General features: G+C 37.6%; 2 protein-coding genes across 4 annotated transcripts; one reads left to right on the top strand and one right to left on the bottom strand.

The window, feature by feature from the left end:
• Nucleotides 1-307: 307 nt before the first annotated feature.
• On the top strand, nucleotides 308-6,742 carry LOC137934236 (serine/threonine-protein kinase Nek2-like). Of its 3 annotated transcripts, none has more exons than XM_068778511.1 (15): nucleotides 308-421; nucleotides 1,746-1,880; nucleotides 1,967-2,033; nucleotides 2,327-2,392; nucleotides 2,913-2,959; nucleotides 3,087-3,132; nucleotides 3,253-3,333; nucleotides 3,440-3,482; nucleotides 3,572-3,621; nucleotides 3,697-3,778; nucleotides 3,868-3,917; nucleotides 4,972-5,045; nucleotides 5,190-5,241; nucleotides 5,324-5,785; nucleotides 5,861-6,742. In XM_068778511.1, exons 2-15 carry the CDS (start codon nucleotides 1,795-1,797, stop codon nucleotides 6,440-6,442), a joined length of 1,788 nt encoding a protein of 595 aa, XP_068634612.1. In that variant the 5' UTR covers nucleotides 308-421; nucleotides 1,746-1,794; the 3' UTR covers nucleotides 6,443-6,742. The 3 variants fall into 3 exon arrangements, with proteins under 3 accessions (XP_068634612.1, XP_068634610.1, XP_068634611.1); XM_068778509.1 differs by having other exon boundaries at nucleotides 3,847-3,917; XM_068778510.1 differs by lacking the exon at nucleotides 308-421 and adding an exon at nucleotides 954-1,141 and having other exon boundaries at nucleotides 3,847-3,917.
• Nucleotides 6,743-6,955: 213 nt separating this feature from the next.
• LOC137934233 (protein ROOT HAIR DEFECTIVE 3-like) lies at nucleotides 6,956-16,984 on the bottom strand. Its single transcript, XM_068778507.1, has 22 exons — nucleotides 16,679-16,984; nucleotides 15,580-15,646; nucleotides 15,324-15,426; nucleotides 14,037-14,107; nucleotides 13,778-13,841; nucleotides 13,622-13,687; nucleotides 13,492-13,539; nucleotides 13,345-13,407; nucleotides 12,729-12,785; nucleotides 12,358-12,516; nucleotides 12,200-12,268; nucleotides 12,018-12,109; nucleotides 10,819-10,897; nucleotides 10,334-10,499; nucleotides 9,906-10,030; nucleotides 9,213-9,475; nucleotides 9,009-9,105; nucleotides 8,617-8,790; nucleotides 8,390-8,494; nucleotides 8,106-8,200; nucleotides 7,804-7,900; nucleotides 6,956-7,439 (listed from the first exon to the last, which is right to left on the bottom strand). Exons 1-22 carry the CDS (start codon nucleotides 16,824-16,826, stop codon nucleotides 7,155-7,157), a joined length of 2,493 nt encoding a protein of 830 aa, XP_068634608.1. The 5' UTR covers nucleotides 16,827-16,984; the 3' UTR covers nucleotides 6,956-7,154.
• Between the last annotated feature and the right edge of the window lie 65 nt (nucleotides 16,985-17,049).

Genomic DNA, 17,049 nt, shown 5'->3' with positions numbered 1-17,049 from the left:
CAACTCGTGACCGATGGGAACAGGTCACCCCATCCAGGTGGCCCCCACCGCTCAAAGCGGAACCTCCCGAGACTCCCGTCACTTCCTTCGCTTTTTTACTTAAAGACCTGCTTAAGCCATGGTTAATTACAAAATTAAGTATAAGTTGAAGCTTTAGTTAAGAGTAATTATAATTAATGGGAAGCATCGATTTGACCTGTTACGACTTTTCGATTTTTTATTTATTATTTTAATCTCCGTCTTTTGTCCGCTTTTGCCGTTTTCGAACTTTGAATTCCACTATTCATTTCACTCTCTGCTTCTACCCTGCTTGCCGCCTCTTCTGGTGAAGGAGGAGGTCGCGTTTCTCTTCTCGGAATTTTCGTTAGCTTCTTCATCTTCTTTCTCGTCTGTCCAGATCTCACTCCGCGAAGAATTCGAGGTTTGGAATTTTTTCTTTTTTTCCTTGCTTTTGTTGGTTGTTTATGTAATCTTGTTGTTTGTTCTTTCAAATTTCGGGCTGAATTTAGGGAGTGCAGGTTGGTTTAGTGTTTGGAGAGTATGAGGTTGTTGTGTTTTGAGGCTTCTTGGTTCTAACTGCATTTTCTTAGTGAGGGAGGTTTTTGGCGTCGGATGAGTGTGTTTAGCGTTGGAATTTGTTGAGGTAGTTTTTTTTTTTTTTGCTTTTGGTTGATGGCGTTTTCTGCAGCTGCATTTGCTTTGGATGTTTGGGTGCTGTAGTCGTCTTGTGGTTGAGGTGAAGTTGTTCTTTAATTTATAGAAAAGTTGTTAGTGAGGAGATTTTTGTCATCGATTGTCGGTTTTAAGTTTTTTATGTTATTTTCGATGTGCTTTCCTACGAGGTAAATTTCTCTCACTGTCGGCATTTTTGTTTTCTGGAGATTTCAGTCGGGCGGTCATTGATCTGGTGGTTGTCTTCATTTTTACCGTTTATTTCTGCTGCTGCAGTGAATAGTACGGTGCGGAGATTTGGAGATCTTTTTGTCGTATGGATGTCCTTCTCCAGCTTCTTCGGTTGCTTTACATTTTCAGGCCAGTTTGGTCATCGGGTCAGGGTTGTTTATTATGAGTCGAGTTGTGGTCTGTAGCTTCAGTCTTTCCTTTTCTCCGAAAAAATCGAGCTTGTCTGCTGTATATCCTTGTGAGTATCGTCGACTGTTGTAATTTGTGAGTGAGTGGTGAAATTATTTGTGAGTCGTATTGCCATATTTAAGTTTCGGGTGAGAATTTGCTGAATTTACTTTACAATTTCGTATGGATTTACTGGCGAAATTCGTTTTCGTATCCGTTTAGATTGCAATATTGACCTGGAGACCTCTGCGAATGTTATTCTTCTCTAATTCCGTTTTTTCTGTTTCTGTGGTATTGTAAATATTGTATGTCCTCGTTTTTCCTTGTCATTTCGGCTTCTTGTTCTCAAACTCTGCTCTGTTCCTTGCTAGAGTCCTACGGTTTAATGATTATTTCGGGTTTTGAGTGTTTGATTTCTTTTTTCGGGATTAACTAGTACAATGTAGAATAAAGATATGAGTACTCCAAGTTTTGCTTGTAGTTGTGGTATTTGTTTATAAGGACAAAATTGTACCATAGTGGGCATCTCCATTGTATTGAGATATACAGAGCTATATTAACGGGCGACGGCCTTTCTAGTAACATTTCAGTTTTCATTTGCTTAAACCTTTCACATTTACTATGCCAAGGCAGAACTTCAGTCCAATGTATGATTCGTGAATGTACTCTGACAGAATTGAAGATCTCCAGCTGCACAAAAAAGGGGACCTTTTCAAGCTTAAAATGGAGCAGTATGAGGTACTGGAGCAGATTGGGAAAGGGGCATTTGGTTCTGCTCTTCTTGTGAGGCATAAACAAGAAAAGAAGAAGTAAGATTTCCCCAATTTAGCTAGTAATAATACATTCTATCTATACAAGTCTCTGATGTTTCTTCTTTCTTTTACTCTTTTAAAAGATATGTCTTGAAGAAAATTCGTCTTGCTCGCCAAACCAATCGATGTTGCCGATCCGCACATCAGGAGGTCAGTTCTCTTTTTCTCAGTATGGTTCACAAGTATTTGCTCCTCTCTACTCTCCTTTTGCATTGGTTTAGTTTCCTTCTATCTCTTGGTTAGAATCTGTACATGTCAAGAAAGTGGCTGGAGACAATATTTTTCAGGTCTTGAAGATTGCTAATGAAACTTTTGCTACTAGCACATGAGAGCTACCTGTTTGAAAAAATATTTTAAAGAAATTAATAACTTTGAAAGCATGATAAATGAGTAGCACTTGCTCTAAGAAAATGCTAATAATTGGGTTTTCATGTCTCATGTAGATGGAGCTGATATCCAAAGTGCGAAATCCATACATTGTGGAGTACAAGGATTCTTGGGTCGAAAAGGTCAGTAAGTTTTTAGAAGTCATCTCTATTTTACATGGTTGAGCTGTACTGCAGTCTTCTATTTGATAAAAAACTCCTTTAGCACTAACAATTCATTTGCACGATAATCTGGGTTACTTGGAGCACTGGGTATTCTTCCTTTGTCATGAGAGGTATTGACTACCTCTGTGTGGCAGCCTTATACTAAAGTATGTATTTAAAGGACCATAAGATATTTTCACCTGTAGGAGAGATGCCTACGTCCAACTCAAATTTTTATGTGTATCCAAGGATCATTCGAGCTATTCATATCTGCAGCATGCCTATTTTATTTTTGTGCTTCTATTGAAGCATCAACTACCATGGATTGAGGAATTGTTACCCCTCAGAAAAAAAAAAAACAGTATATTCTGCTGTAATTCCACTAAGCTTACACTGTCTACCTTCATCTCCCTTTCTATATGTTGGATAAATGCAGAAGGTCACTTAATGTCACTTAGTTGATGTAAATGTATTCACCCAGCTGATATCTTTTTTCCAGGGATGCTATGTGTGCATTATCATAGGTTACTGTGAAGGAGGTGACATGTAAGCTGCCTCCATACTGTAGTAATATATTCTCATGAACTATACTATGCTGATTGATCTGTTTTGATTTCTTTCTATTCCAGTGTTTGAGTAATTTGGCCCTTTGGTGTTGCTTTTCATCTTTCAGGGCAGAAGTCATAAAGAAGGCCAGAGGAGTCCACTTCTCTGAAGAGGTTTATATTTCTTAGCAACCATATCATTTTGTTTTTTGGGAAGGAACACTTTATCACATTTCCTTGAATAAATTACTAATGGTTGTTTTTTTTAAATCTGTAATTTTGGATTCTTAACAGAAATTGTGTAAATGGCTTGTACAACTCCTGATGGCACTTGATTACTTGCACATAAACCATATTCTCCATCGTGATGTAAAGGTCTGTGAGAAGCTCTGTTTGGAATTTGTCTTAGAAGTAACAGTAGATGTTTTGTGAAAAGCTCTAAGGCTCTGTTGTATTCTAATAATGTCTACAATTGCTTCAGTGTTCAAATATATTTCTTACAAAAGAACAGGATATTCGTCTAGGTATACATCTATTCCCTTTTAAAGGTTTCAAATGTTACGTATGAGCTTGACTGTACAGTTTGCTTAAAAAGCATTATTCACTTGTGCAGGTGATTTTGGGCTTGCCAAAATGTTAACTTCAGATGACCTTGCCTCATCTGTGAGCATCTAATCTCGCATCTATTATTTTTTTTTCCCAGAATTTTATTTGTGGCATCTCCTTAACTTGCAACAGGTTGTGGGAACTCCCAGCTACATGTGCCCTGAGCTCCTTGCTGATATCCCTTATGGCTCAAAATCTGATATTTGGTCTCTAGGTATGCCATATTTCATGTTTCCAAAATTCTGTCAAATTGGTTTATTTCTTACGTTCAGCATTTCCTAGATGATATCTCCTCTGATGCAGGGTGCTGTATATATGAAATGACTGCCCTCAGGCCTGCATTTAAAGCATTTGTAAGTCCCAGTTGTTTCTTTTGCTATTATTTTTCCTATGCCATTTTAATTATCTCCTTGCTTTGAACTTTTCATGTGAATCTGTCATATGCTTTATTCTGTGGCTTTTTTATGCTTGGTTCGGTGGCTTTCTGTTGGGCTTCATTTATCTCTCACAAGTAATCGTTTTGTAATCTGATATGCGTCCAAGTATAGAGACAGTCTTTGCATGCTGACAAACTATCCATAATTCAAGCTGCTCGACCCTGGGAATAATCAGTCATCTGCAGTATCATTTATTTAGACGGTTAGGGCCTTGCATTTTGGAGAAAAAAATGGATGTGTTGTGCCGCTTGGCTCCTTTTAAATGCTCTCTTAACATCATATGAGTGTTTTTTTTTGAGAACTTGATGATTCGACAAGTTAGTATATCTTCCATCCTCAAGGTTAGCTGGCCTGACATATCAATTGTATCAGTCAATGCCTTAATATTGGCTCTAGATTGGGATTAGGCTTGGGAGGCAAAGAAGCGAGACCTCAATAGCACCTTTTGTCTAAAGCTTCGCATGAGACTTCATATCCGAAATGCAGGAGCGATCTGACTAGAAAGTCATTCAAAACTTAATCGAAGAAAAGTGAAACATGCATCTTAGCATGGCTTGCCTTCTTTTTGCTTTTTGAATGAGCTGTTCAATTAATGAATGCACCATCATTTGTTTGGCCCTTCAATTTCTTTTTGGATTCATCTCTCTGGGTTGAAATCTCTCCATTTGTTGACAGTATTGAGTGTTTGTTCTAGGATTTCATCTTGAAGATTGTAACTTCTTTGAGCTGTAAGAGCTTGTTGGCAAATGCCAGATGCTTCAATATTTCCTAGGATTTCATCTGAAAACGGAAAGCCTGAGTTTTAGCACTGATTTAACTCAGTGTTAGGGCATGCTTTTAGTTGTTCGGAAGACATTGGCTTCTGCATTTCTCTGCTATATGAGTATGTTTTACTTAATAAATTCAGGTGTCTTTATTCTTCTGTTTTGATTTGTTTCCATTGATATGTGTTTTTTTTCCCTGGTAACAGGATATGCAAGCACTAATTAATAAGATAAACAAATCGATAGTTGCCCCACTGCCGACCACATATTCTGGTGCATTGTAAGTTCTCATTTCTAATTCAGTAACTATGGAAGTACTTGAACAAATTGTGTTTTAGTGCTTCTCACACAATTCAGCCTTTGCAACTTAAAACTTTTCTGTTATGTTTTGTTCTATTAACAAAGTTTCTGAATTCTGCTGCAGTAGAGGACTTGTTAAGAGCATGTTACGGAAAAGTCCAGAACACAGACCTAGTGTATTTCTCTTTCTCTCTCTCTCTCTCTCTCTCTCTCTGTTTTTCTCTCTCATTTAACTATGTACCACAAACCAATTGCCAGGCTGCTGAACTTCTCCGACATCCACATCTGCAACCATATGTCCTCAAGATCCACCTAAAAATTGGGTTCACCCGGAGTCCTCTGTCCCTCCACCAGCCTGCAAGCAGTAACATTAAAAAAACTAGATTTTCTGGACCAGAACTATCATCTCCATGCAGAGATGAAGAGAAAAGACGATCATTCAGCAATGATAGGTATCTGAAACCAGGCAGTCCAGCAACTGAAGAAGAATCATATTCTACTCGAAGAGTACTGGATTCTCCAGATTATTTGACCCAACGGATGGCTCTAGTATCAGCTGGTAGTAGGCACATAGAAGAGAATCTTATTTATGAACCTGTTAGTTGGAGAACGCCTCATGTGACAAAGACACCAAGAGTTATTTCAGCTAAAGCCTTCTCAACTCCCAGGAGGCAGACTGAACCATCAAAAATGCGACATGCTGGTCAAAATCGTGAATCGGTATGACAAGGAGATATTGGTGTTACTGTTCTGTAATTATTGCAAAACTTCATTGACTTTTGTTTCTTTTTGCAGCTTCCCATTTCAAAGACACCAGCGGAGAAAAATTACAGTCACCCTACTCGCAGAGCATCTCTTCCATTACCTACTAGGTCATCAACTGTGGAAACACCATGCAGACACAACACAAGTCTTCTCTACAGAATGGACTCACCAGATGTCTCCATGAATGCTCCACGCATTGATAAAATTGCTGAATTCCCATTATCTGAAGATCCTCTCTTTCCCCTCCACCGGAAACACTCGACACCCTCTCCTCAATATGGGGACCGCTCCATCACAAAAGATAAATGCACTGTTCAGACATTCCGGATGGATACAGAGGAAGGAGGGAGTGATTGTTGTCCAGACCTCAATCCATCAGCTGAGACTGCTTCAAGCGGGGGGTCATCTGACTCACGGCAGCGGCGGTTCGATACCTCATCGTACCAGCAGCGAGCAGAAGCCTTGGAAGGGCTGTTAGAGTACAGTGCACAGTTGTTGCAGCAAGATAGATATGAAGAGCTTGGAGTGCTGTTGAAACCGTTTGGACCTGGAAAGGTCTCCCCCAGAGAAACTGCTATCTGGTTGGCTAAAAGTCTCAAAGAGCGACCGTAGCAGGAGACAAGTAGGCTTACATATGGCTGCCAAGCTCTTTTTATTTTAAAGTTGATTTCCTGTGACCTAAGGATTCGGTTCTACCTGTTTGTGTTCTACCAAGATCCAAACGACAGGGTTGTTTTTTACCCTCAACCCAGCGTCCAGAAGCCTGCTTAAACATACCGAGTTTGAACCATCCGCGAGCATAACTTCTGTAATTGAATCTTACATATTTTCAATTTTGCATGTATGAGTTCACAATATCCATGAATCCTCTATATAAATTCAATGGATTTTAATTCATAATATCCGTGTAAATTTCACATAATTTTCTTATTGGTTTTAAACTATTTCTAGTTTGTCTTCTCTTAACAATCTTTGCTTTACCTCAACTATGGCGAGGTGTGAACCACAGATCGTCCTACTTAATTTCTAAGCTTCAATGTCTTGTTGTGCTGTGACAAAATGTAGGATATTTTCTTACAAGTCAGGATACGATATGAAGTTTAATCAGCAAAATTGTTTAAAAGAGCCAACTAATACTTTTATAAAGTACATAACAAAAACGAAAGAATAGTCCTAAACCTACATGTACAAGCCTCTTTACCTGCTTGAGGAAGAATAACAAGTAACAATCCGAATTCAACAACAAATTAGAGATACGCCGAACAGTCACCTCTATATTGTACATTGAGAGACTTTTTTAATAATTAAAGCTTCCTCTTTATCTTCATGTACGGTCCATGGCCATGGCTTCAGTAACATTTCTATGTGTTAAAGTGCTCGAGGAATCAGTTGAACTTTCAGATGATGAGTGATCAGAATGTAAGTCAGAAACAGAGTCAACAACAGGCTCTGTTATCTGTGTTTGGCTCTCGTAGCTTTGAGAGTTTAGAGTTCCAGCCGGTCTTGGACGTTCGGGGTTCTCCTGGTGTTGCCCTGCCGCTGCTAGTCGGTTGAAGATGTCCATAGCAGTAGGGAGAAACCTTGAGGTCAATGAAAAGAGTCCAGGAAGCTGCAAAACAAGTGGATTTACTTTCAGTAAATAAACTTGAAAAGAAAGAATCTCCATGGCAAGAAGTATCCCGTTATTCCAATTATAATTGCACATTGACATATTTTATTTTTTACCTAATCATCAATGAATATCAGCATAGTTAGTTGGCAAGGGTAATCCTGCATTCTATGCCTTTTGATGATGATGTTTTAGAAATAGAGAAATTATTTTCCGGAGATTGAATGCTTTTCCCCATGTCAACTGTTTCCTAAAAACGACAACATTACCAACCTGTGATATATGATAGAAGGTTATATAATTATATTATTTATGACAGTTGATTATATGGCCCTCCAAGATGAAAGCCAGGAACTGCACTTACAAATCCATTGCGAAACTCTCCTTCAATGTTAAGTTGTACCCATAAAGCTTTGGACACTAAATATATGATAAACATAGCCATGATGTATAAAGGATTCCTGTTTATGCAAAACGAAGGAACAAAATGTCAGATAGAAACCTTTTAAAAAGGGCAAAAAATGAGGAACAGATATTAAAGAATCGTTGCCCCCCCCAAAAAAACAATAAAATCAAAGAATTGTCCTTTGTGCTTGAAAGAACAAGCATAGCAGAAATATTAGTGAATTTTGTTGTGGGCTTGAAAGATTGGAACAAATGGCTCACCTCAGAATAAGCATAAACTCATTGAACCCCAGGATAAGCATTGCACAAATTGCCCAAGGAGGAGGCAACCAGTTGTTACTGCGCTGGTGAGCTTCCTGAAGATAAAATGACAAAAAAAGATATTAATAAACGTATTTAAAAAAATGTTAATAAACAACACTAGGTCATGATAAAATTGGAGATAAACTAGAGCAATTGAAATGTTGAGACAGTAAGTCTTTTGCTTTCATGTTTAAGCAGTCAAGGACACAATTATAAAAACACAACTAGCACACAACATATACCTGTGCAGAGATAGCTTGTGTAACAGTATACTCAGTTTCTGCTTTAAACTGTCTCCACAAGGATTTGCAGTGGATAGGTGTAATTAATGTATCTTTCGGAGATACCTGTCTCAAAATATATATGCAGTAAAATCATCAAAACTGGAGAGGCAGACACCAACAATAAATCATTATACTAGATCTTCAGAAAAAAATGCATTTAACCATCATTTGGCATTGTAAAATACCTCTTCCCATGTACTTGAAGTAAGGGGATCTGGAGAAGCACTCATACTCCTTTCTTTGGTAGTTAGGGCCACATCAGATCCTTCCACAAGTGAAGAGACAAGTAACTTTTCAATCTTATCTGACCTTTTCTCGTCTAAACGTACAGCAGCCAATACAGACAAAACCTTCAGCGCCTGAAGTAAATATCAATAAATGGAGATGGATCTCAATATGTTTCACAACTTCTCATATGGTCCCCTAAAAGAAAATCTGAAGAGAAACAATTCTTCAGCTGAAGTTCTCTTTCTATTTCTTGGTAGATTTGAAAGGTAGTAATGCTTCCATAGTCTTTGATGTGAGAAATAAACAAAAGAGTACAATAAGCACTGGAAATTCAATAAATTTTAAATACCGCAGCACGGGAATCCTTTGTGATTGCTCGTATGTCTTCCTTCCCTGTCCAGACTCTTGGCATTGAATCATTGTCATGGCTGAATACAGTCGAAAACCTGGACAAGAATCCAAAGATAACAGCTCACTAGATCTAAGTTTAAAAAAAATCAATTAAACAAAGAAATAAAAGAGATTGTCACTTTCAGGTGACTAATTTGCTGACCTATCCTTCATGCGAATCAATACTTTTCCAGCTTCTTCTCTCGCCTTTTTCTCCACCACACCCCGTGCATGATCAACAAGATTATTCACCATGTTATCAAATGTTGCTTGGTCCAATTCAAAACCTGCAATTGCAGTTGAAAACTGTGACACTGCAAGCTGAGTCTCATGCTTAAGAAGCTTTCTAATGGCTTCCCACGTATCCTTTCCAGCAGCATCAAAGAGTGATTCTACCGGTTCGGCAAGTGCTTCTGTTAACTGTTTCTGTAGGTCCACAATAAGATCACCTTTGAGTTAAAGCAGGGTGATTATTTCACCATAGAGAAAAATTAGACCGTATGATGCTTTTGAAAGCTATATCCTCAGAGGGAGCTAAAGACCTAATTTTTTTTTTTTTTTTAAAAAGTGCTTCAGTGTCTCAATAATTTGGTGCTCTTTATCCTGATTCATAGTGGGGCAATAACTGATTGTGAACGGAGGTCCCTTGTTGAGAATGGGACCGCATACAGCATGCACATATTCCCAGTGATAAACAGGGCTAAGCACTTGGGGAAGCTGAAGCAGATTGCCTAGAAACTTTTAAAGAGAAATTCATTGCTTTATTAGAAAAAGAAAGCACAAAATTCTAAAAATAAAAATAAAGATAATGATAAAAAAAAGTTAAAATTGCATGTTTTGCCAGAATCTGAGTTACCTCAAAATCTGCAACCAATGCAGACAATTTCTCGGTACGAAGAGATGCTGTATATGCTTCAATATCACGGCAAAGCTTTCCTCGGACTTTAGATGGGCTCCAATCTGCTAGTTGCACAGCTACATCTGAGAGAAGCAAATTCATTAATTAGGATACTACTGAAAAGATTTTATTCAGCACAAGACAATAATAAAACACATGTAAAGAAGAGTAATCTTCTGCCAAGAGTATCTTGTACTAGTTTTTTCAAAAGATACTGAGGCATAGCTCACGAACTATATGTCATACTTTTAGGAGAGGAACAACCAAAACTGAATATCTGATTTTGAAGAAAAGAACCCAGGACTTGAGCAATATCTATTGTAAAAAAGATCCAAGAATGCACCATATCTTAAAGGATGGAAAATATAACATCCATGAAGAATTACCTTCACATCCTTGATCAAAATCAACCATACAAGACCTATTACATTCACAAACAGATGCAGCAAACCCTCCTCCACTCTTAAGTGACTGTTCCAATTTGTTTTTAAAATTTTCCAATGATTTAGAACGCAGATGTCCCAGTATGGCATGATATGCTGGATGCACAAGCTGCAAACAGAGGAACAAAAAATGTGCATGAGCAGAAGATAGAAGAGTATTAATTTAAAATTTTATAAAATTAATTATAATAGATTTATGCAATGAACTTTCCTACTGACTTGTGTCATGTCTTAAGAAATCACCAGAGTTTATTAAAAAAACACCCACAAAGGTCACATGCTACCTGGACACTAAAGTTTCTCAAGTGATAGCCTTCCTTGTGATGCTTCATTACTTTCACGTTTTAGTTAATTACGCTTTTTTGAAACATGCAAAAAAAAAAAAAATGCTTAAAGAGGCAAAAAGGGAAAAGGATATATGTCCTCACATGCAACGCCTTGGATTCCAACTGCTGCCGCTTGGCGGTCCTCACACCCTCATCAAAATAAATAGCCTCAGCATCATATCTGAAGTTAAAAAAAAACAAATATGGGCATCATCAAGGAAATTAAAACATAACAAGAAGACATATCCTCAGTCCTGGCAAATAATCTGACCAATTCAAATTGAAGCCCTATTAAGCTTCAACAAAGCATCCTCCTACACCTTCATAAAATGTTTACACCATGGCGAAAATGTACAACCATGATAGACATCAATAATTAAAGGAGACGTGTAATAAAACATAAAACAGTGCCAATGTTCTGAGAGCAGACTATACACTTTGACTCCCACTAAAAAATTAATTCCATATGAAAAAAGGTGTCTTCTCAGAGACAATCCCATTACCACCTGATTGGAGAAGCAAGGATGCCACTTACTTTGACACCCTGTTCATTTAAGTGACAGCAGTTCCATCATGTCTTTCCATGACAACAAGCAAGGGACTTGAGAATTGCCCCCTACAGACCCTCTTGACAGCATTATTTCCTTTGAGAGGGATGACCTATTACAAATTTTAACAGCCTATAACCCAATATAAGCCCACAAGCAAAGCAGGCATACATCATAGTCAAATGGAGTTCAGTGCATAAACAAGATAACACTTCACATTCCAGAAAATTAAGCAAAGATTCACTAGATTGCTTAGATCAGTAATAACCATAGCATACAGTTTGTAAAAGAAAACCATAATTCTCAAAGAACTAAAGGAAGTTATTGTCATGCATCACAGTAAATTTTTTATTAATGTAAACATAAAACTCAAAAGGTGTTCAGCTGTGACTACACATGTTTCCATGCAAGAATGCTCCTATCATGCCTGAAAACAGCCTGAGGAACGTATATCTTCTGCATGCTAAATGTGCAGAAAGAAGGAACAGAAATTCAGCTGTGACTACACATGTTTCCAAACAAGAATGCTTCTCTCACATGCCTGAAAACAGCCTGAGGAACGTTGATCTCGTCCATGCTAAATATGCAGAAAGAAGAAACAGAAATGGAAGTGACACCAACTCTCTTGTAAATAGTAAAACAGGGTATGAATGCGTCATGGCTCCAGATTATCCTTGGTCCACATAAACCAGCACCATAATACATTGCAGAAAGTATGAATAATTCGTTATTGCAGCAAAGGTAAAAAATTACTCTGATAGATAAGCCTCCAAGATGGAGCTAAGTTTTCTCCCAAATCCGGGGACTGGACCAGATTGAACTGCTTCCTCCAACTCAAGCCAACCCTAAATATTTTTAAAAGTTCCATAAGTACTGACTGTGATTTTGTAAGATAAATATTACTAAGACGTTGAGGGTAGTAAATTATAGTGTACCTCATCAGAAGTCAAGTGACTGAGCTTTTCATTTGCAATTTCTTCACACCGCACTGTAGCAACCATCACCTATACAATAACAAATAAATAAGAAATGTTAGCCCCAAAATCTGAGAAAAATCATTCTTATTTATTGATTCAGGTGTAAAACAAAATACCTTGTGAGCAGGAATGTCAAGATCTTTATTCTCACGTATAACTTTCCATATCTGTTGTGCACTGAAAGAGAAAGCTGAAGCAGGAACTACACCCCTTCTGTCACCAGCAAGCCGCCCAGGTGCAATAGAATGGAAAAACAATTGCCTTAGCTGAGCAACCTGCAAGGTAGAAAAAAAATCATGAAAAAAAAGGTAAGGAAAGTGTAAGTGATATGGAACAAAAAGATACTCCACATGATTTAAGAAAACTGTACTGCCATTGTTCCACTTTAAGGAAAAACTGCTCATTTTCCATGGTAATGGGTCATTTCTTTCAAACGCAGACAGACTAATAAGAGAAATGGACATCACCACTGAAGTAGATAAAATACCTGCTCTTTAAATTGATCCTCTTTCTCTTCAAAACTGGACAAAGCTGTTACCTCCACCTTTAACAGCAAAACAAATATGCACCTTAGAAGAAAGAAATTTTTTTGAGATAAAATGAAAAGAGACCAATGAACCTAAGACAGCTTTTTGCATTATGTGCCTGACACAACTTTGAAGGATTTCCTGTCCAAATTTCTTCCGAACACACTGTAGATAAATGGAAGCTCAAAAAGGTCTCCAGAAGATGCTATACACTTTGCCCTCGCATTTGGATACTATTCCGTGTGTATACCATATTTGAAAATTCTCTGTGAGACTAAAGACATTCAAGTGTTAACATTTTTGGTAACAGGATTACCATGTAGCAAATTGGGAATGAACTCTACATGATGACCCACCAAATGTGGGAAGAGTCACTATTATCTCTCATAGGATGTGATAAGTGTCACTATTATCTCTCATAGGACTACTGTAAGAACCTCATGCCTCATATACCTGATGTCAACCCATTGAATCAGTTATACAGATCAAGGAACTGAAGGACCAAAACATGAGTAAATTCTTTTCTTTTTTTTTTGTCTGAATGATATGTCAGTAGTAAATTCTCAAGCAACTCACATTAAAAAATTCGCTAAGAGGAGTATCCATGTGACCCTGAGGCTTAGGCACTGAATCCCAAATCTGCAGAAACCCTAAACTAATTAGCCAACAGAGAAATAGAAAAGCGAAAGTGATTTACGAACTAGAAAAAGTTAGAAAAGGCACCTTCTGAATATCCTCCCTCAGAACTGGCTCTAAATGCTCTAATGGAGTCTGCATCACACAATGAACAGAATAAACATTTTATGGGACAAAAAATAAAGCATAGAAAGATAACAACTAGAGAAAGACTAACCTTAGTTTTGTCACGAATAACAAATAGTAAAGTTGTTCTGCGAGGGCTAAATAAGCGCATCATGACCTGTCCATTCATGTACCGTAGGTATGTAAAATATTTTTAAAAAGGAATCTCAAGATGAATGCAAAATCACCCCCAGGAAACACTTGGTACCTGAAATACAGTCTTTAGGAGAGGTTTGTTGGCAGCTTGTTCCCTTCCAATGTCATGGCACCACCTGTATGCATCATTTATGGTGTTCAGTAATGTCTGATATAGAGAAATCTGAATCACCTACTAATGTACACCCCCCTCCCCATCTCTTCCTCCCTCCTTCTCATTCTCATATATGAACACTACAAATACATAGAGAGAGAAAAGAGAGAGAGAGAGAGAGAGAGCTGACATGATTTTGCTCAAGCAACAGACTCACATGTTTATTAACACAATATCTGAAACTGCCAAAGCAAAGAGAGCACTTTGCTTCTCGAAGGTTGTATCATCCTGACACAAAAAACAGTAAGACATAAAGAACTGAACACAAAAAGAGAGTTGTTTCTTTATTCTCTTAAATTATATTTTCTGCAATAAGGTCTTGTGTTCAAGTCTTGGGTGCATATGTGTTTGTTGAAGAGCAAGTATGGAAGAGTCTTACTTGACACTATCACTACAAGAAGTCTCACGGAGCCAAAATTAATATGGTGGAGTCTAAGAGGAGTTTCATGGAAAGAGGTCTCACAAAAGAGTCTCTATTAAAGGTGTTTTAGTTATTTCAGTCTTCTATTTATGTTCAGTTGTTTAATTATACTAGGACTTATCTTTAAGTGCTAGACTTTGGATGTAATTAGGACAAAGGTAGTTTAATTATAATTGGATTCTACTTGTTTCCTCTATTATTAATAGAGGTCCATTGTACTCAAATTACAACAAATCAGTGAAGTATTTCTCTATCCAAAAAATTTAACAATGTTCTTTATGCAATCATTATCCAAAAAAATATATTTCTAATTACTCATAAAAGAGTACTGAAAATTTTCTACAGGCAGAGTTTACAATGATATTGCATTCCATCATCATCATTAGCACAACCTTGCCCTAACTATTTTTGGTTTACAGCTAAACTACTTTCCTCTGCTCTATCACTTGCTAGCAAGATGTAGCATTTAAACTCGTCTAATACTGGCTATAATGGGACGAATGACATTCCTAAATGGATATTTTGACTGTAACAATTTACAAAAATTTACACTGACAGAACCAAAATCCCAAGCAAATGACGATTTATTTCATTTTTATTAATTTGAAATGGCAAAAATACATGTAAAAGAGAAGAAACAGAAAGAAAAGTCTGTTCTATTCCTCTCTCTCTACATATATATGTATATATATATATTTTTTTTAAAATGTGTGTGAGTGCATGTATACAGGAAGGGTACATAAGTAATTACAAGGGAAACCATGTGAAAGGTAAACAGATAATAGCAGAGGTAGGGAGAAGACAAGACAACAAAAGCATATAAGTTTGAAACAAGTGCTGATAATTTGATATGATGATTCCACCATGCTACTTCACCACAAATACATGCTATTCAGTTCTAAAAACCATGATGACCAGTATCGTGACAAAAAGAAACTCTAATTAATACCAGAGAGAAAAAGAAGTTAATTTTCTATAGGCATTGCTAGAAAGATGAAAACCATGTTTATTTAGTATCACTACCTCCCCTCTTTCCCTTCCATCGGTGCCCTCCAAATCCATGGCAATTGTGCAAGGTTCAATACCAACACATTTAGATATCCAAATGCCTTTAGTAGTTTGGGACCTGCAACAGGAAAAATACACAATTTGCATACCTCAGAATGCAGAGAATACTAAAGAAGACATGCCTAGAAACAAACAACATATTCTTTTTTAGTTTACTCCTGAATGAAATAAAAGAAGTGGGAGAGAAAATGAATTCAGATAAAAGCCTGACCTTCCTCTAAAAGCATCCATCTCCCTGAAATTGGTATGGAAAAGATGGTTCAATAAGGTGCTCTTACCTGCTTAGAAAAAGAGCCATTAAGGAAGGTGCAATTAAGAATTCCCACAATATCAGATAATTTCTTTTGGCTGAAAACACCAAAGACAGTATGCATAAATGCTTTAAGGTCAATTAGAAACCATACAAGATTACTTGGTCTTATCCAAGAAAAAAAAGTCAGATTTCTACCCACACTACAGATAGGGTCGGAGGACAGTTCAGAAAGCGGAAAGCCTCTCCACACTAAAGTATGAGAAACATCAAAATATTAAGAGAGGCTCCATTCTTCTACTCAGTAAATGACTTCAGCCATAGGTAAGATTGGGATGGCTCTCTAAAGAGGTGGAGACGATAGGTCTGTAACTATTAAAAAGAAGATCACAAGCATTAAATATGCTCATTTCAATATGCAGTAGCCACAGGTCAAGAGAAAACATCCATTTGAGGCATAAGGCACCAGATTAGAGCCAATTCAAACAGTTAAAGTTATAACATTTTCGTTGGGTTTAAACATGTAAAAACGGATGAGCCATTTCATGAGCCCACACCAAGCCAGGAAAGGCACAGTACTGGAGTCAGAAAGTCCAATTCGACACCATGATAGGCAATAAACAATCTCTACACAAGCCACCAAACTGAGAGGTACGTTAAGCATTGCCGTCACGCCCAGCAGAAGAAATCCCCCTTGTGCTGACCATTTGAGGTACTCTAGTTCCCAAAATGCAGTTGACGTATTTTACTCAAAATTCATCGATAATCCCCGAGGACCAAAACGTAATGGACATGATCCTCATTGAGACTCTAACTAGATATCACTGCCACACTTTAAATGATTCAAAAACCCAAATAAATCTTGCAGTGCAATCTATTTTGATTGGTTTAATTTTTGTCAACAGCGCAGAGAAAAAACTTTTGCAGGCTTGTCACTTGCATTCTAACAAACTGACGCAACAATTCATCAAGAAGAAAATATAAGAATGATAAAGAAAAAACTCAGGCGTGACAGAATCAAATGAAGGAAGACAGAAAGAAGGAAATCAGCTAAACGTACCACTACTCTGTGGCCCCATAATAGCGACGACGGCATAAGAAAGACCGCATTCCCCAAGCTTTACGGTTTTCATAAAATTCTCAAGACCGGAGACATTAAACACACCGTCTCCGTCAATCAGTTGCGTGGCACAGCCATCTTCCTCCATTGTCGATCAAGATCGATCCGCGGAAAATGAAGTCACAAAACAAGAAAGCTACGACGTCCAGCAACAGAGAGGAGGAATTTATTCGGAGATCTTTGAGTGCATTCCGAAATTTCTAACGCCCCTTTTTTAGGGTATCAAGGGAGAAATGGGAACCAAGGATGACATGAACGAGCAGAGTGGGAGGAACTGTTAACAGGCAACGAACAGAGGCACCGAATTTAAG

Source organism: Aristolochia californica, unplaced genomic scaffold (genome assembly GCF_029961685.1).
Source record: "Aristolochia californica isolate CCGP_79_NKW_82.1479 unplaced genomic scaffold, dmAriCali1.0.hap1 SCAF_6, whole genome shotgun sequence".
NCBI lineage: Eukaryota > Viridiplantae > Streptophyta > Magnoliopsida > Piperales > Aristolochiaceae > Aristolochia > Aristolochia californica.
The sequence above is the reverse complement of the archived record's forward strand: the minus strand, read 5'-3'. Positions and strand labels throughout refer to the sequence as shown.